This window comes from Mus caroli, unplaced genomic scaffold (assembly GCF_978045245.1).
Source record: "Mus caroli unplaced genomic scaffold, Mus_caroli_1 scaffold_6, whole genome shotgun sequence".
Lineage (NCBI taxonomy): Eukaryota > Metazoa > Chordata > Mammalia > Rodentia > Muridae > Mus > Mus caroli.
In genome coordinates, this window is record NW_028227261.1 from 11,543,159 (window position 1) to 11,563,233 (window position 20,075).

Genomic DNA, 20,075 nt, shown 5'->3' on the forward strand with positions numbered 1-20,075 from the left:
AAATATGCAAGAAGTTGTGAGTAAATAATGTGTATTCCAGTCTCATTATTATCTAGTCTCCCTCCCTGCCTCTATGTTTAATAAACTTATTTTCTTTTAGGAAATATAATTAGTAAGGAAATTCTCACATATTATACTATGGATGAAAGTTATCGACAGTACATACAGTGAGCTAAGCCTATGAATGAAGTATAGATGTGGCTAGACAGTGCTGGATTTTGCATAACCTGGATTGTGAATGATTGTGAGCCACCACCTTGGTACTTTGAACAGAATTCTGGCCCTGGAGAAACAGTTAGCACTCTTCCCACATCAGCACCTCTCTAAACCCAAGTCAGAAGAAAATGCTTCTTAAGTAAGAGGTGTAATACTGAATAGCGACACGTACTTGGAATTTGAAGGTCATAGCGAGGCTGCCTGCCATGTGCTTGCCTGCCACAGCGTGGAGAATCCAAGGGAGGTCTGAGAAGATGAGCAGAGCAGAGATCTAGGAAGTCACATAGAAAACTCAAAATGATACATCAGTAGGTGAAGTTTCGAAAGCGCTGATCAGTCAGAAACTTGTGGTGTGAGGTCAGGATGAGACCATGACCAGAGTACAGTGCAGGGTGTGGGTTGAACAGTGCAGCTCAGAGTCTGAGAGGATTCAGGGAAAGGTAGGACATATTTTTATAGGATTCATCCTTGATGCTAATAAGTGAGAGGAAGAATGGACAGCAAGAGAGAAGTTGTAAATTTTATACTTGTACTCAGGAAATTTTAGATGTAAAAAATGTAGAAATTAGATGTAAAAAATGTAGATGTAGAAATTTTAGATGTAAAAAGGGGCAAATTCAAGGCATAGCTTGACTTATTAGGTTCATGAGGCTCCCATTTACAAAGATAGGAAGAGGGGCTACACTGAGGATGGGGGTTACAAATGAGGACCTAGGCTATTGGTGTATGATTAAGACACTTTCAATATTCCATTTTACTTATTTATCTTGGTGACTAATTTTTTGTATATTTTATTTATATTTCAAATGTTATCCCCTTTCCCGGTTCCCCTCCAGAAACCCCCTATCACTTCCCTCCTGCTTCTATGAGCGTGCTCCCACATGCCCCCACCTACTCCTGTCTCCCTTCTCTGGCATTAATGTACACTGGGCCATCAAGTCTACACAGGACCTAGGACCTCTCCTCCCAGCCATGCCCAACATGACCATCCTCTGTTACATATGTAGCTGGGGACATGGGTTGCTCCATTTGTACTCTTTGGTTGGTGATTTAGTCCTTGGGAGCTCTGGTGTGTCTGGTTGTTTGATATTTTTGTTCTCCCTATAGGGTTGCAAACCTTTTCAGCTCCTTCAGTCCTTTCTCTAACTTCTCCCATATGGACCCTGTGCTCAGTCCATTGATTGGCTGCAAGCATCTGCCTTTGTACTTTTTAGGCACTGGCAGAGCCTCTCAGGAGACATCTATATCAGGCTCCTGTCAGCAAGCACTAATTGTCATCCACAATAGTGTCTGGGATTGGTGTTTGTATATGGGATGAATCCCCAGGCAGAGCAGTCTCTGGATGGCCTTCAGCATCTGCTCCACACTTTGTTTCCATATTTCCCTTAGACAGGAGAGTGGGGTAAAACAAATTTAATCTTTGGGGTTGTGAGGTCTGATCCTAAGAGGGCTTACATATCACATGTAATTAATTGGAAGACATATGTGATAAAATGAACTCTAGTGTGAGTTTTCACTGTAGTTCATATAATTCTTGGGTTTCTTTGTTGTGCTTTTATTGTCATTTTAGATAGGGTCTCACTAAGAAGTATGTCTGGACAGACACTTGTTATATAGACCGGGCTGGTCTTCAACTAAGAGTCATCTACCTACGTGTGCTACTAGTAGTGCTGGGACCAAACGCAAGTGTACCCACCACAGGTTTCCGTCTTATTTTACATAGGTCTCCCTAAATATTCTGTGCTAGCTAGGAAATGAAGACCCCCATGACTCAGCCAAGATACCAAGTGTGAGTGGCCGCCTACTCTGTACCTTTAATTTTATTTTATTTTTTAAACAGGATCTTATTAGGTTTGCCTTATCAAGGGTTGTTGGTGGAGTAATGTGCTACCAACCACTCTCAAACAGAGTAGATGAGTGGCCTGTTCTCCCATTCTGTTCTCAGTGTTGTTCTTGAAGCCCAGGTGAAGAGGAATGTTAATTTATACAAAGGCCTGAGGAGAGATGACTCAATCACTTAGAGCTGTGGATATTTTTGTAGAGAACCTGTGTTTGATGACCAATAACTATAAGGCATCCAATGCTGTATTATGACAGAGCAAGCAAGACAATGCCTTCAGTCCTCCATCTTGTGTTGTTGCTAAGGCCATTTCAGGTTTAATTTGAATTTGATCTTCTTGATGAATCCTATGGAAATTACTAAACTTCATTTCTAGACACCCAAGTTCAAGATATCCTAGATGACTTATCTCAGCCTGTTTGTGCTGGAATCCCCTCTGGCTAACTGCTTATCTTAGATTGTATCAGACACTACTTGCTTCTGTGAGGCTCCCACTTCAGCTGCCTCTTGTGAAAATCTGGTGCTCAGGAAACTCAGTGCCCTTGCTAGCTTAGCCCCCTTACCTAGGATAATGTTTAAGAAGCAATTATTGTGTACAGTTGTCTCCCTATAGAGGTCTGTATGGTTTTTTCAATTTTTTATTAGATGTTTTCTTCATTTACATCTCAAATGCTATCCTGAAAGTCCCCTATACTCTCCTCCAATCCTGGTCCCCTACCCACCCACTTCCAGTTTTTGGCCCTGGCGTTCCCCTGTACTGGGGCATATAAAGTTTGGAAGACCAAATTGGCCATCATTGGGAAGAGAGGTCTGTATGTTAACCCTGATATTTGCTATAATAATCTACCTCTACCATTTTGGACCTAATTTAATCCAAGCATGCATTAAATATTAAATACTGATCAAGAGGTGGACCGATGTTAGGAAAATCTCTCCAATTTTCAAGGAAGAATGGACTCAGTCTCATGTTATAGCCGTTTTTTTGTTTTGTTTTGTTTTGTTTTAAGTGTTAAAATCAATTAGGCGACCACATGTTCACAGGAGCCTATTTTATTCCTAAAGGACTACACTTCCCAGCATTTGAAGAACTTATGTGCTTCCTGGGCTGAGGAGGCTTCCAGATTAATTTTGAGTATTACAGATGCAAACTATGTATCTTGATTTCAGGTGGAAGAAGGGGAAGTGCAAACTTGGTGTTCTGAGACTCCCTTAGGTAAGCTTCCAGACTGCTAGATGGTGAGTACAGGGTCATTGCCCACATCTGGGTGGAGCCGGCTGCTAAGTCTCTGGGGCTGGTGTGGTGTGGATCTGGGTGGTAAGGAGTAGACCGATCTGGCACCCTGTGCAGTCTTATTTAGTTGTACTTATTCCCTGGACCAGACAACCCCGATTTACAACAAGCCAGTAGGCCAATCCCCATTGATAGTTTCTGTGTACTCTGCTGGTGAAATGAACCAATTCAAGAAAGATTAGATTATATTAAGTGCCAGTTCATTTGGAAGCTGCTCTTGGATGAGTTCACTGGCCCCAAGCACCGAGTTAAGGGAAGTCCCAATGTGTGAGGGGGCACAGAAAGGGGGAAGAGAAAGAGAAGAATCAGGCATGTACAGAGAGAGAAGGGAGAAAGAGGGCAAGAGATACAGCCTCACAGAGACACAAAGAGAGACAAAGATGGAGAGACTGACAGAGAAGATTTATTCAATCAGTGTGCAGAGGAATATTAAGCCAGAACAGCAGATATGGCTAGCCTGCAAGAGTTCAGGAAGAATTAGAAAAGGTGATATTCTAAGCCTACATAAAATTGTACAGAGACTAGAAACGTCCATGATTATGCTAGGTAAACAGACTGTGGCCATATGCTTCAGAGAAGACAAATACCTCAGGTTAATAAAATTACGTAGACAGAGCTCCTTCTCTAAAGCAATGAATATGCTTGGGAAAGGTGGTTATGGTCTGGAGCCAGGACCTTCGGGGAAAGGTTGTGTCCAATCTTGAGAAGCCAACTCTTGCCACCACGTGGGGCTGTGGTTATTAGTCCCAAGTCCACTGTTGGCTTGTTCCGTAATGTTCCTGACATATCCTGTGTTCCCTGCGAACAGCATGGTTTTGATAGACCCTCCGGAGTTTGTTCCATTGTATGACAGTTTCTCTGACTTCACAGAAGTGTCCCCTCTCTTTACCTGTTTCCTCTGTAAGTAGTATACAAGATGCTATTCTTATGAAGCTTACTGCATGATATGTAGCTTGTGCAAGACTCATGTTGCAAGATATCTGATCATGCTCTGAACTCTGTGTGTAACAAGATTAAATAAACCATGGGTCAAGAAGTGCCAGAAGCAACCAGCTGACTTGAAGGGAACCTAGGATTATTAAGTAAAAGTCACAGAGAGTAAAAGGGAATTGGGAGCAAAGACAGAGAGATGCACAGGAAGCAGCATTTAGGTACATTCAGTTTGGAGGATGTCATTTGAGAAGGTGTGGCAGAAAGAGATTCCTTCTGGGATTTCACATGAAGAGAAAGGTGATCAGGTACTTTCTCTGCCTCTCTGCGCTACCCGGCTTCCACCCAGCATCTGGCTCCTGACACTTCCTTGACCAAATCGAATGATTTACAATTTATTAAAAACAACATCTCAACTGCAGCTTTTATATTTTCCATCTTCGACTTTTGCTAATTTTCTCATCTTCTGGGACTTTCTGCTTAGGAGCCTGTCACTGAAGAATTATCTGATGTTTAGAACATTGTTGTACTTATGAAGTGATTCTGGAAATATCTTTGCTGTGGGAATCTCCCATCTGCCTAAGTGGTTGGAATTGCCTTCTGTAGTCCATATATACACAAGTAGATCTTGCATTGTAATAAACTGGTGCTTTTGCTTAAGCTTACAGCCATATTTAATATAGCGTGAGAAATTTTAAGCTTTAAACATGCTATCCTACAGTGTAGTACTCAACTTGATTGTTTAAAATAATTTTCAAAGAACAATTACAAAGGCAAAATTATTTATCTGGACATCTCATATTATCATCTTTTAAAACCTAAATTAATGCATAGCTATAACCTTAATTTATATAATTTTCTAAGTGGGCTAACCAGGATTTGCATGTATATCATTTGCTGAAAGCGTCAAATCTAGATGCTTAAATCATCCTTCTAAAATAATATGCTGTTATGGATATTGGTTGATAAACAGTGATGTTTGTAAGTGTCTGCTATCTTGATCAGTTGAAGGCAGTCACATAACCCTTTAGAGATTTCTCTGTACAGTATCCCATTCCTTTCCCACGTGATACTTTCCTTGCTGTTCCATAAAGACTGATTTTTCTTAAAGTCAGCTAGAAAGACAGAAATAGGTATGAGAGAGACACATACAGAGTATATACATAGACACACACACACACACACACACACACACACAGAGAGAGAGAGAGAGAGAGAGAGAGAGAGAGAGAGAGAGAGAAGACATATACACAGAGAGAGATTCAGAAAGCAGCCTTGAGGTAGTCACACATTCAAACTCATACAACAAACAGACAGCGTAGAATGTACAGGGAACAGGAAGTAGAAGTTTCCAATTTAGATGTACTCTTTGTTCAATACCTCTGAGGGAAAGGCTTTCATTTCTTTCCTTAACTCATCTCAGATTCATTATTAATCATCAATGTGTTTAATCTATTCTCATAGGCAGTATCTATTAGCTGGTGCCATCATTTTTTTTTTTTGCATAAGCTTAATGTGGGGAAGTATATAATTCACCATGATGGAAAGCAAGGAGTCCTGCCATGTGAACGTTGTCCAAGGGCTCAGAATCATGTACTTTAAGGACAGACCCCCAGGTCTGGGCTTGTGTTTCTGAGCTCTCACCTCCATAATGAGCTGGAATCTATTTCAACCTGTCAAAATCATGACAACAGTTTTTGATCCTCAGAAGTCTTCTGAGACACCTGTGCCTCATTATAATCGTGAAAAGAGTTGATTTCCTAGCTAGAATCTCTAAAGAGACTTGGGTAATTCTGGAGACTTCTTCCTCTGCTTATGCAGATGAGCATGCATGTACATTGAGAATTATAGAGCACAATCAGGAATATATTTATGAGCAATTTTTTAAACAGTATCTATTATAGTCCTAAGTCTAGTTGTTGTCTCCTTGTTTGTTTTTAATAAAATCTGGACAGTGTTCCCAAGGTGTTTCTCTATTTTACTCCCCACACATTACAAGCAGGATATGATATTGTGCCATATCCAACATTATTTCAGTTCATTATTTTCTTTGACTGAGGTGTTCCAGCAACTCTACAATGTGTTCAAGCCTGATATTTTGTTTTCCACAGGAACTCTTGGTATTATTTTTCTTTGACTCACAGCATTTTTCATTTCTTTTTTCATTTCATTTTTGTGGGTATTTCTAGCTACTTATTGAACTCAATTTTCATATCCTGAGTTGTCTTCATTTCCTTCAGGCATCTGCTATTATTTCTTGTCCATGAATCATTTTGTTCCTGTCCTCTCTGAGTTGATTGACATGCATCTCCTGATCCTCACTCTGAGTTTTCAGTTCTGTATCTTGGATATCATATAAATTGCTCTCCTTAGGGGATATATACTATACTTTGAGAGTAGGACATTTTAACATCATAATTTTAAGTTTTTGGCCCAGGAGTCCGATATTGCAACATGAGAAGTTAGTCAACATAATTTGGTTTGAATGGCCCAGAACCCAGGTGCAGTGTCCTACTACATCCAGTTCTGGTCTGGAATGGCAGCAATCTTGTGGGGAAGCTGTGTAGTGTAGGCCCTGGGCATCCTGACAGCTGCAGTTGTGTGGAAGGCACCCTGCAACAGAGTTGGTGGAGTGGTATTTGAGGGGAGGGAGGGCCTACTTGCCTGATTAGGTGCATTTAGGAAAACAACCAAAACAAGCGAAAAACAAGAACAAGAAACAACCAAAACAAGAAAAAAAAATCGGGTCTCAAGGTTAGACATATCCAGCCAGGTGCAGCTGCTGGGAGTTACTAGCACTACTACATTTTTCTTCTGCCTTCTTTCCCGTGAAGAGATAAAATTCCTGGTCAGTCACCTAACGTGCTGCATCAGGGAAGGTTTGCATACCAAGCTGGAATATACACTGGTGTGAAATGCTTCAGAGTTGAGTCCTGGTGGTCTTTGTGGTTTCAATATCTGGGCATAACACTATGAACTGGGTTTCATTGTAATGTTTTAATGACTTTTATGGATTCCAGAACATTCTTCTAAAACAACATTGTAGATCCTATGCAGTATCTGTAGTTTGTACATGGAGATTCTCTTTGGTATAGCCTTAAAGAGCTCTCCGAATTCAAATTCATCCATTCTTTCTTAACACCTGTATTCCTCCATTTGCCATTTTAAGAGAGTACCTATTTGCCAGGACAATGAATTTATATGCCTCCTCAGAGAGCTTTGTAGATATTAATCATATGAAGATACAGTGCAGGTTTGATTGGATTAGAAAGTTTACATTATAAAGCACCATCATATGGATTGTGGCTATTAAAATGTACTGTGTGAAGTTAAATTCTCCATTGAACATGAAGATAGGATAGCAGTAAGGTATCGCTGAGGAGAAGATCTATTGTAGGTTCTGTTAACCCTGAACATCACCAGAGAAAAACCAACTACAGCATGTGGGCAAGATTTATTAAATATTACATCCTGAGAAAAGACAGACTTTGGACACATGCTACAGGGAGTTTTAAAGATAATCACATAGTTTATTGTAGTTTCCCATGAGTCTTTATGATTTTCCTTTGTCTTGCACATGGCAGCATTCCAGTAAAGTACCTGGTTCGTGGGCAAGTGTTGCTTATTGGTTAATTTGAGGCTTTACATTCTGAGGGAGAAAAGAGCCAGAGCTATCTGGCTGGGTGTAGACATAACCAGCCCATGAGCAGAGGGGAAGGGGTATGGAGGAAGTGAAGAGAGGATAGAGGCCTGGGCAAAAGAGGAACCAGGAGCCAAGAAACCACTTAGCCAACAATGTCCACATGGCTATGTTAATAGGCACACCAGTTGTCCTTTTGTTCTGAGTTTCTCTGAGACCTAACAAGGTCCTGACCTGCCCTGGTTGCAAAGAGGTCTTGTTGGAGTTCATGTGCTTAGATTCTGTGGGTCAGAATAGATTTTTTGCAGTCTTCCTTGCTCCTCTTCAGGGTTCCTGGGCAAAGGACTCTGAATGTGTGTGAACTGTGTGAATGAGTCTCACATTTCATAGAGAAACTGAAATTTTCAGAGAAAAAGAGACATTTTCTGTGGTATCTTCCCTTTCCTTCATTTATATCCTTTTGCCAGGTGTTGGCATTTTGATTTTGACTTATGAAAAGTTCCACATTCTTTGCGACCATAGTTTTCCCACATTCAGGTCTCCCTCTGCTTAGCTTAATCTGCTCACACTTAAATTTAAGAGCGAGCCCTGGATGGTAAAGAACAAACGATTCAGATGTGATAGAGGGATTTAACAAGGGGTGGGGTGGGTCCTGATGTGTTTATGAAAAGATAAAGAGAGAAAGAATATGTTCTATGAGGCTGTGGTGAAGTATGGAGGAAGGGGGTGCCTCAGAGGGCCCATGCCAAGGCATCCCTTTCTGTCCTGGGTTATTCCCGTCCCGCAGGAACGCACACAGGACACAAGTCAAGACCTTTCGTGGTTACACTTTATTCATAATCGTGAGGTAAAACAAAGAAGGATAGAAACGTGTTGCTATATATACCCACAGGTGTGACGTGTTAATACTACTGGCGGTTCCACCCACAGTCTCAAATGTCCCCGGGGACGGACTAGTGACTTGGTGGGCATTTGCTCCGGCACATGCGCACAATGGAGCTTTATTGGCATCAAGTGAAGGCACGTATTATCACGGCTTCCTACCCCTTTCCCCTGAAGGACCAGCCACTAGAGGCTGGCCATCAACACATGGAGAGAGAGGGAAGGGATTGGTGAAGGGAAGGTTTAAGGAAAGAGCCCAACAGGGCAATAGAGTAGCAGAGGGAAGCAAGAGAGCAAGAGATCAAGAGAGCAAGGATGAGGCAAGCAGCCCTTTTTATAGTGGGTCAGGCATACCACTGTTGCCAGGTAACTATGGGGAGGAGCTACCTGGATTTTGGGCACTGGGCATGGGGAAAAGGGGGGGGGGGGTGGGAGAAAAAAAAACTTCATCTCACCAGAGTTCTGTTTCTCTGGGCAAGAGTCTGGCTGTGGGAAGCCACTGGATGTCAGCTCGCCCCGGGGTGTGGCGGTGGCAGGGAAGGTGGAGGTAGTACAAGGGGCAGTCCTAAGTCTCTGGGCCTCATGGAGGCCAGGTTCTCAGTCTCCAACAACCCAGACACCATTGGAGATCATAGAAGAGCTGAGCACAAAATCCCCCCCCCCCAGCCCCCGTCGGCTTGGACAGCCCTTGGGCAGAAGGGAGAGGAGGGCAGGGGGAGAGGTCACTGGGTGGTTCCCATGCTGGCAAGAGACTTTGGTCTGGTCCATGGCAGCAGAGGAAGGCCTTCCAGCTGGAGGTTAGACAGGGCTATTTAGAGGAAAGCCTATTTTTTTTTTTTGGTTTTTTGAGACAGGGTTTCTCTGTATAGCCCTGGCTGTCCTGGAACTCACTTTGTAGACCAGGCTGGCCTCGAACTCAGAAATCCGCCTGCCTCTGCCTCCCGAGTGCTGGGATTAAGAAAGCCTATCCTATTTTTTAAGCATGGAGGGCCTTGATGAACAGAGACAGTCTCTAGTTTTAGAGCTTTATTGTAGGAAGGTAGAAAGAGAGAGAGAGAGGCTGGCCATGGTCATGTGGAGAGAGCGGGGCACAAAAAGAGAGTAGGACAGCTAGAGATGAGATTAAGAAAGGTAAGCGCTTAAAGAGAGAGAGGAGGGGCTAAGTAGTCCCTTTTACAGTGAGCTAGGCTATATGTTGTTGTCAGGTAACTGTGGGGAGGAACATACCTGACCATAGCCAGGAAACTGTCGGGGTGGAGTCTAGCCAGAATGCCAGGAGCTTGGGACATTGTCTGTGTGACTTATAGTCTCAGAATTATGGAGTTGGGGGCACTGTGGTGTCAGGCACCTTTCTCTGGGAAAGTGGCTCACTGTTCCATCCCTTGTAGAGTTTATTTACTGGGTCACCTGAGCAAGCCTCAATAAACCAAAATAGGCTGCCTTCCACAGCCCCACACCTGCCTGTTGCCAGGTAACTGTGGGGGTGGAATTTAGACAGAATGCTCACATTCCCCCATTTTGGTTTAATTAAAGAAGAAGAAATTAGAAAGAGGTGATGGTAAAGCAGCAATAGGGTCATCGTAATATCTGACTACTTCCGGCTGGTTTGGGGACGGCAGATCTCTAGGGAACCTAGACAAGTGGGTATGTGGAGTATTTGTCCAGTCTTAGGAGAGTTGGATGTTTCCTGCTGTCCAGAGCTTGTGAAGCTATGTAAGCATAGGTCAGAAGGAAAATATCCAGTAGATCCATCTGTGTCTGTGACAGGAGACTGGAGCATCTGGAGGTTGCTTCTCAGGAGCTGTCCTGGACATGGTAAGTGCCTGGACTTGAGAAAATGTTGAAACACATTATTGTAAGTAGAGAATAAGATTAAGTGCTTTTCAGAGAAAGAAAAATTTTCTCTTAAGATGTATATTTGAAACCCAGAGGAATCCCACCCTTTGAAATAGGTAGTAAGTGGGAAAATTGGTCAGATTTTCTTATCTGGGTAGTGTCTATTTGGTCCATGAGAGGTAGATCTGAATGGGTTTCCTGTAGTTTATAAGTTTGCAAAAGAGATAACAATATGAGTTAACAACACGGACAGTTTTTAAGATGAGCATTTTCGGGGCAGAAGAAACAATAATTTGTGATGAAAAAGTTGGGTCATATAGTGGAATGTTTCATTAGAGTTAGAACAAGAATAATATTAGGACAGTGTCCTGTCAAGAAGAGGTAGGTAAGGTAGTAACAGATGACATCTGTGAAAGCTTTTTCTAGCTGTCAAGGTATAGTTATCTTAGCTGTCAATGTAGTCAGAAGTCTGGGGAAGAATAAACAATACTCTAGCAGTCATACACTAGCCAATAGTTTCCTGTGGTCTCCATGGCAACTTGGGCAGTCTGTCTTTCAAGCACAGAAGACACAGGGCTTTTCTTCTCTCTGGAATGGATAAATGTCACATGAGAAATGGCTTTTCTTGATTTAGACAATGTAAGTCATGTGACTCAGGGTATCCAGTTTTGTCCACTGTGTTTTTCAGTGATTATCATATCCGTGCAGTATCTTGTAGCTGTGTCACCAACTTCTGTGACCTCGTGGGAGAAACTGTTAGAGGCCTTAAGAATTCTGTCATAAACTTAATGATTAGCAGGCTTCTGACATGATTGAGGGCTCTATCAATTGGTTATAACCAAATAGAATTTAATGGCAGTAGGAAAAATCATCATCTTCCAAGACAGGCTGGGAAGGAGACTCTTAAGTCACTTTGACAGGCTGTGTAAGGAGAGAAAAGTACCTTTTGTATTAGTAACGAAACACGTGTCTAGGAACAGAATAAGAGCTGACAGCAGTGGGTTGAGATTGAATTGTGCTGCCAGGCAAACCGTGGGAATGGCTTGTCTGTAGAGTGAGGGACTGGCTGGCACACACCTGTAGTGGGAGTGGAAAGTGAAACACCTGAAGTAGCATGTTTTGTATCCTAGCAACATGCATGCTATTCTTGTGGAGTCACTAGCCTTCACTTTATATATCCTAGGCAGAGAGGGTATGAGAGAAAGAGGGAGGGAGGGGCTTTCTCACATGCACAGGTGCAGGCAGCCAAGACCTGTGTGGGAGAGAGCATGTGGGAAAGCAAATCTCAGGCAGGATCTCTGGAAGGATGCAAGGGGCTTTGCCAGACCTGCTTTCAGGAGAACCAGCTGAAGAGTGGCTGCAGCAGGCCCCAAATAAGGGAGGGGGAGGGGAAAGTCTATGCTCTGGGTCACTGGCAGTCAGCAAAAGACAGACCCATGGGTGAGACACATGGGGACTGGGGATTAATGCTTGGAGCCAGTGCTCCTGAGCCACTGAGATAAGTTGTCCAGGCCTGACTTGGAATTTACAGCCAAAGGAAAGTAAGTGTCTCAGAAGTTAAGAGGAAAGTCTCACGCAAGGGAATAAGTCCTAGAATGAGGATCATGGTAGCACAGGGTTAGCTCCAAGTTCAAGAACTCTTTGGTAGGTCCATGAGGTCATTTACTCTGACCAATGGGGGATGGGGTTTCCCAGGACGGGGCTAGGGAGTGTTGGTCTAGATGCAAACCTACAGAGTTTCTAAATCCCAGTCCTGGTACCACATGATGTGTTTATAAAAAGATAAAGAGAGAAAGAATAGGTTCTATGGGTGTGTGTGAGGTATGGGGGAAGGGGGTGTCTCAGTGGGCCTATGCCTAGACATCCCTTTCCCCTGAGGGACCAGCCACATGATGGTATAGTATAGAACAGAGTTTATTCAGGGCATGGGGAGGGGAGTTAAGAAGGTAGTAGAGGTAGAGAAATACAGAGAAAGGGAGAAAGTAGAGAAGTAGAGGCCAGCCATGAACATGTGAAGAGAGGGGAAGGGAATGGGGAAGGGACGGGGGAAGGAAGAGCCCAAGAGGGCAAGAGAAAAGCAAGAGATCAAGAGAGCAAGGATGGTGCAAGCAGCCCCTTTTGCAGCGGGCCAGGCCTACCTGACTGTTGCCAGATAAATGTGAGGGTGGAGTTTAGACAGACTACTAACAGTTCTCCACTGTCAGTAGAAAGAGGACATGAATTTGGTTTAGACAGATTCTATTTCAATAATGATTCTAGAAAATTTCACTTTGAATAATATTAAATGTGGTAATTTCAATTTCCTGTTAGAGGCAGTACAGACACCAATGAGTTGATTGCAATTTTTGATTAGTATTGAGTTTCTGAAATAACTGTTGCCCATTGACAATAGTTTCTTTTACCCATACTGAATGCAGCCTCAGGATATATGTGTGACAAGGCTCAGGTTTATACAGGTAGCAAATGTCAGTGGTAGTTTCCCTCCCAGGGCCTGTGTCCTTCCTTATTGGATTTTAGCCAGATTCTCAGTTTAGTCTAAGCAATTTTTCCTGAGGAGCGGGCCTCAGCTTGAAGAGGAAAGCCTTTTGTTATCCACAGATAGTCTTGCCACTATGATACTAGTGGCCATGCCTTGCCTGGCAGATTGAGATTGTAGCACACAGGATGCAAATCTCCATATGGCCGTTGATAACTCTGCCTCCTGCCCCAGACACTATGAATGCTACCACCAGGCAGTCCAAGATATTTGATGGCAGAGCGAACTGTGTGATCTGAGGGGTTTTTTGTGTCTGTAGATCTTCATTTTTCCGAGGTCTGTTTCTGCTTTTCTTACATTCTTGAGAGGTTTTATACTGAGCAATGTCTAATTTTTCCACAGAGCTATAAATGTACCTTTTATTCTCATAATGCAATTGTTGTCTGGGAGGATTACTGCCTTTGCCTGTTAAGCTAGGCCTAGTCCTGGAAGCCTCTCATCTCCCTCCCTACAATCTTATCTAGACCTAGAGTGTTTTCAGCCTCTGAAATTTGCTGTTGAATAAGCTCCCCCTTTCTTGTTCCTTCTCAACTCTTTCTCTTCTTTTTTTTATTAGATATTTTCTTCACTTACATTTCAAATGCTATCCCCTTTCCTAGTTTCCCCCATGGAAATCCACTATACCCTCACCCTTCATCCTACTCCCCAACCCACCCACTCCTGCTTCCAGGCCTGCCTTGGACAGCACAGTAGGAATTCCACCTAAGTGGTCAGGAACCCAAGGTGACTGGAACCAGGTTGTGAATAGGATCGGCATGACAGACAGACAGGCACTCAGTGGTGAAGCTGCTGCTGCTGCTACAAAATCTTTACTTCAGGGTTCAGATTATATACACAATCAAGAAGAAACAATTTTCTCTTGGCAAATCACACATCGTAGTTCTTCTTCTTCTTCTTTTTTTTTTTTTTTTTAAAGATTTATTTATTTATTATATGCAAGTACACTGTAGCTGTCTTCAGACACTCCAGAAGAGGGTGCCAGATCTCGTTGCGGATGGTTGTGAGCCACCATGTGGTTGCTGGGATTTGAACTCTGGACCTTCAGAAGAGCAGTCGGGTGCTCTTACCCACTGAGCCATCTCACCAGCCCCCGTAGTTCTTCTTTAAACCTAACACAAATATAGCTTACTAGGAAATTAAATCACCCCTCGGCACTCGCCTGTGGTTTTGCTGCCAGACTGAACTTTCATATTGACTCAAGGCTCTCATAACCTTTTATTTACTACTCTAATAATCTCATTCAACAACACATGCATTGTCAATCTAAACTTTGTAATATTTCTTGCTTATTTCTTTTATTCCCAAATATGTCTACTCCTGACCATCTAGAAGTATCTCCAAATGATAGGAAAACATACACCTGCCATCTCAAGGTCCACTGTTGCTCATCTGTTAGGCACACCAAGGAGCCCTACTTCTTCTTATTCTTTCCCATAGACTTAATTCTGAATATGTCATTTTCTTCCCCTTTTTCACAATCCATCTGATTACGTTCTTATCTTAACTTCCAGTCCAGAGAAGTGGAGTATCTGTTGGGTTAAACTTATAAGGGCCACGATATCTAGGTTCTTCCCACCATCCTCTACTCAGCTTCCCTAGAACTGACTTAATTCCCCCTCTTCACTGTTAATCCTAATTCCTGTAAATTCTGGATTTCTTCGTCCTGTGTAGTTTCTCTTTTACTTCTGACAAGTTTATTAATGCCTAATTCTAATTGTTGTATTAAATTAATGTCAGTGCCCAAAATCATATTTTCTCTTTGCAAGATCTGCAAAATCAATTGTGCTGCTTCAGACAAAGTCTCTGGTGGGATGACATTGCGGGCAAATTGAGTCAGGCTCTCATCTATTTTTGCTACAGACACTGGCGCCATGGTTGTGGACACTGTGGTCGAAGCACCCAGCACAGTTTCCTGGCTAGTATTTTCAATTCCTAAAACATCTAAAGATACATCTTTCCAAATCACAAAGTTCTTTGTATCAGCAACTGCCATCCAGGCAAGCATGCCAAGGACATTCTTTGTCATCCCAGAAGGGGACATGGGAGGGACAGGCAGACTGCCAGGGACTTCCAGGAGGCCTAGCTCCACAGAGCACAAACCTCGGGTCTGGTAGCCATTCAATGAATTTTTCTTTCATTGCTACACAGACTCCACTGGAGTTGGAATGAGCTTGTGTTCCCAATGGAGGAGCTGGAGAAAAGACTCAAGGAACTGAAGGATCCAAGGCTACATCTGCCTACGTAGCAGAGGATGTCCTTATCAGATATCAATGAGAGGAGAGGCCCTTGGTCATGGGAAGGCTCCATACCCCAGTGCAGGGGAATGTCAGGGTTGGGAGGCAGGAGTAGGTGTGTGTGGGAGCACCTGTACAGAAGCACAGGGAGGGAGGATGGAATACAGGGCTTCCAGAGGGACAAACCAGGAAAGGGGATTACATGAAATATAAATTAATAAAATATCAGCGTCAAACAACTTTAGCCACTGTGAAAATTCTCTGGCATTCATTTGTGGTTCTGAGAATGAAACAACTATTTAGACTTAAGTATGAACTAATACACTTGAAAAATATATTTGATGCATAAAAATATAATTGAAGCATAAAAAAATGTCCAAAGTAGATTCCACAAAGTTGTGTTCCAATTTGCACATATCTCTCCTGGCCTAAATCCTTGTGAAAATACACACACACACACACACACACACACACACACACACACACACACACTTACTCATGAATACATTCATTCCTATTAAGGTTTCTTAAAGCCTATCTACAAAATTTCTCTTCAGCATGAATTTATTCATATAACAGATACCAAGCAACAAGGCTTCAAGTCAGAAAAGTCAATCCTTCCTCACGAGTGGCATCATAATTTTTGAATAGATTGTTGACCCTTATCAGACTCCTTTCTTCAGAATCAATAATCTTGTGTGACTGGATATAAGTGTGTTACATAAGAATATTAGCAAATCCTTTATAGACATGTATTCCACTCAGTATGCATTTTTTTCAGATGCTCAATACTACAGTAATATGCAAAATATCTAACAGTTCATTATGCACTAAAGTTTGTACTCTTGTGTAAAGGTATCAGGAGGTACAATTCAGGTACAGGTTCAGCTCTTTATTGGATAAGTTAACAAAAGCAGTTTAGTCAAAAAGACCAAAGCCCCTGTCGTCTTCGGACTCCTCGGATTCTTCCTTCTTTGCTTTCACTTTCCTCTCTTCAGCTGGGGCGGCAGCAGTGGATGGAGCAGGACCACCAGAAGGTGCAGCTCCAGGAGCTGGAGCAGGCCCATCAGCCTCAACATTGCAGATGAGGCTACCAATGTTGACATTGGCCAGAGCCTTTGCAGACGAGCCAGGCCAGAAAGGTTCAATGCTGACAACCGCTGCTTTAATGAGGGTATTGATCTTAACTTCCATGACCATCACGTTGTTGTCTTGCAGGGTGAGGGCAGAGTAGATGCAGGCAAGCTCGGAGATGGACACCATGTTGTGGACTGCTGGCACGGTGCCAGTCACCGGATGAAGTGAGGGCCTCACCCCAATGCAGCATTAGCAAACTGAACACATTAGCAGGGTTTCTCTGTAGACATCCCAATGGCTATCTTAGTAAGGTGACAGTGACCTATAGGGACCTGTTCTGCCCCATGCCCATGTATGCTTCTTCCATACAGTGCCTTCCTGGCTGTGTTAAATCACCAGTGCTGTGGACTAGATTCAGTCAGACCCTCAACTCTCAGGGGCCCCTTAACTGTCTGGAGAATCAGGGTCCTGGTACACAGGCATGAAGGAGTCAGCCGGGTGACAAACAGATGCAAACATAAAAGAGTGTTGATCTGAATGTAATTTCTCAAAGGAAACATCAGACTTATGATACAGAAGAAAATAAGGAAGTTAGGTGACACATCACCCAAGGTACGTTGAGGTTACCCGATGCTTAATGACTCTTTACACAAAACAGAAGAATGCATACATACATAAAGACTGAGAGGAACTAAGTAATGTAACAACTGAGACAAAGTCATCTCTATCTAAGGTCAGCTATATTCCTAAAAGCCAGGCGTGAGGTCGTTATGTTCCCAGGGCAAGTACTTTCTTGCCCAAGCCATAGTTCTAATTTTGATTTATTGTTTAGCCCACCACCAGCCAGCTCTTAGTAAATACCTAACTATGCTATGCTTCTGGGTTAGTGAAAGTATGTGCTAGGGAGTTCTGCTCTAGCTAACCTTCTCATGAATAATGCAATATTCTACTTCCTCCTTAAACCTCATCCCTACCTACTTCCTAAACCATTGTAAATTCTTGTATATGTGAGTGACTGGGCTGTTATTCTAAGTGATTTTGTCAGGGACTTTCTTCTATTAAGTAATGTAGTCTGCCATATATAATTATAATAAGAATTCTAAATTACTTTGCTAAGTTTGCCCTGAGATTTCTAACTCTATATAGTAGATAGTAATGCTTGATTTCTTTCACTATCTCTTTTTCAATACTGGAGGCAATTCCTCTTAATCGGTAACATTCTTATGAAATTCCAAGCCCAGGGCCTGCTCAAGGGCTGGCTAGGACATTGGTGAAGGCTAGGAAGCAAAGTTCAAGCTAATTTAGGTATTTGACAAATCATTCCTTGGAGGCACTGATAATAAAACAATACTGAAAGAAAGCACATAGATCCATTCACCTATCAACACAAGGACAAGTTTAGAACATTCATGCTATGGGATGCCAAGGCTCCAGGAGACTAAGTTTCCATGAAACTTTTTGCCTTAGGACTTTTCCCAAGCTTTTGGGCTTGCCACAGAGACTTTACTGGAGTGGCTATGGCACACCAGCACCTAGGTTTGTAAGGCTCTGAAAGAAAGGCTTTCCACATTCCCTCTTCTGCCTCACCAGCCATGACTTCTGAACTTATAAATTTGACCATAAGCTACTTGTGAAGTAAAAGATGTTTAATTGAACAGAAGAATGTGGGCTGGCAATGACTCGGAAGTTAAGAGCAGGGGTGGGGTGTGGGGTGCTGGGGAGATAGCTCAGCAGTTAAGAGTGTTGACTGCTCTTCCAGAGATCCGGAGTTCAATTCCCAGCAACTACATGGTGGCTCACAACCATCTGTAAATGGGATCCGATGCCCTCTTCTGGTGTGTCTGAAGAGAGCTACAATGTACTCATATACATATATACAAAATTAAAAAAAAAAAGTTAAGAGCACTGGCCGGCTCTTGCAAAAGACTCAAAATTGATTCCAAGCATCATCATGGTGGCTCCCAAGCATCTGCAGGTACCTGATACCCTCTCGTAACCACTGAGGGCACCAGACACCAAATGGTGTTCATATATGCAGGTAGGCAAAATGTTCACACTTGAAAATAGACCAGAGAAAGAGATTTGAAAGTGGCCAGAAACATAATAATAACACTAATAATAATAAATCTTGAAATATATAAGAATAAACGCTGAGAGGGGAGTCACCGCTTCAGGCTCATCTATGAAGGGGGATACCTGCAGCAGATACCCTCAACAAACTCCCTGGCACATTTTCTTACATCACACCAAGAAAACAATCCAGACTTGGCCATGTGTCCCCTAAGAGTCTGACATTTGGCATCAGGGACAAAATGCTCAATACCACAAATGTGTCTGCTTCAGAGCTCTGTCAAGTGAGCTCAGTCAGCGCTTACCTACATACACATCCCATGAGGGATGGGAACACAAACCAGACTGTTCTCAACTTTGAAATCTCACCTCTTGGAGAGCTGTAGCCAGAGAGCCTGGTTCAAACGCAACATACTTAGTAAAGCTTGTGGTCTTAGACAAACTCATCTGTCCTTCTGCATCCATGTATGTAGTACTGGTGTGTCCCAAGCACTGAATTAGCCAGGGCACTAGGGAGAGAAGTGGACAAGATCACCGTTCCCGATGGCACACAGCTGACATGCTCTCTGAAATAGTTTCCCCACCAGGGATGTTATAGTGAGACAAGAAGCCAAGGACAGGTGGCCATAAAGAGCCCAGGACAAGTTGGGACACTGTCAGTTCACTGAGAGTGAGCTACTGCCACCTCACAAGCCATCTCCAATCTTGTCACCACAGCAGACTCAGTACCATTGCAAAAACAACCTCAGAATATGTCTCCAGAATAAGCCTTGCTCAACAAAAAATAATCTGAAGTGTGAGGGAATTGAATAACAACTTATGTAAGTAGACACATATTTCCCACAGAATATTAAATTTAAGGACATACATTAACATTTTTAAAAATTACATTTATTGTTGGGTATAGTGGCTCATGTCTTTAATGCCAGCCTGCAAGAGGCAGAGGCAGGTGGATTTCTGAGTTTGAGGCCGGTCTGGTCTATAGAGTTCTAGGACAACCAGGGCTAAGTCGTAAGACCCTGACTTGAAAAAAAAAAAAAAATCAAAACGAAACAAACCTAAACTGAATTTTTAAAAATCTATTTGTGGAGGGGGGACAAAGCTTACAGGAGGCCATTTTTCCTTCCTCCAGGGATCAGGGATCCAGCTGGGGAGTAGGTACCTTTACCCACCAAACCATCTTGCTGGGTCAGGAAAACATATTTTTAAACATGCTACATATGATTCCACTGTTTACATGGAAACAGCAGACATTCCATACAAGACTCTGAACCAAGCACTGCTTTACTCCTTTGGATGATGTTTTTATTTTGTGTTTATTTTAATTATTATTACTGAGGGTGGGGCTTGGGGTGTAGCTTGCAACCCACAGCCTTATGCATGGTAGACAGGTGCTCTACCACTGAGCAACATCCCCAGTCTTCAGGAGTGAACTTAAGCTCTTCAACTCATAGACAAACAAATATGCCCAAGCCTTAGGAAGGGCATTGAAATTCTTGTGTTTACAGATGATGACACTGAGG

The 20,075-nt window shown here is 42.7% G+C and overlaps 1 protein-coding gene and 1 long non-coding RNA gene across 4 annotated transcripts in view; one reads left to right on the forward strand and one right to left on the reverse strand.

The window, feature by feature from the left end:
• LOC147004139 (uncharacterized) overlaps positions 1-20,075 on the forward strand; it is a 70,912-nt gene that overhangs the window by 41,529 nt on the left and 9,308 nt on the right. The window contains exon 3 of the long non-coding RNA XR_015047291.1: positions 3,224-3,269. This is a non-coding gene — a long non-coding RNA (uncharacterized LOC147004139). The remainder of the gene's footprint in view (positions 1-3,223; positions 3,270-20,075) is intronic.
• Positions 16,324-16,740, reverse strand: LOC110288051 (large ribosomal subunit protein P1-like). Of its 3 annotated transcripts, none has more exons than XM_021154505.3 (2): positions 16,594-16,740; positions 16,324-16,521 (listed from the first exon to the last, which is right to left on the reverse strand). In XM_021154505.3, exons 1-2 carry the CDS (start codon positions 16,666-16,668, stop codon positions 16,324-16,326), a joined length of 273 nt encoding a protein of 90 aa, XP_021010164.2. In that variant the 5' UTR covers positions 16,669-16,740. The 3 variants fall into 3 exon arrangements, with proteins under 3 accessions (XP_021010164.2, XP_085694481.1, XP_021010163.2); XM_085838355.1 differs by having other exon boundaries at positions 16,324-16,427; positions 16,494-16,740; XM_021154504.3 differs by having other exon boundaries at positions 16,324-16,740.

Excerpts from the sequence above, each read along its gene's own strand:
- LOC110288051 (XM_021154504.3), bottom strand. The coding sequence starts at position 16,668 with ATGGTGTCCATCTCCGAGCTTGCCTGCATCTACTCTGCCCTCACCCTG.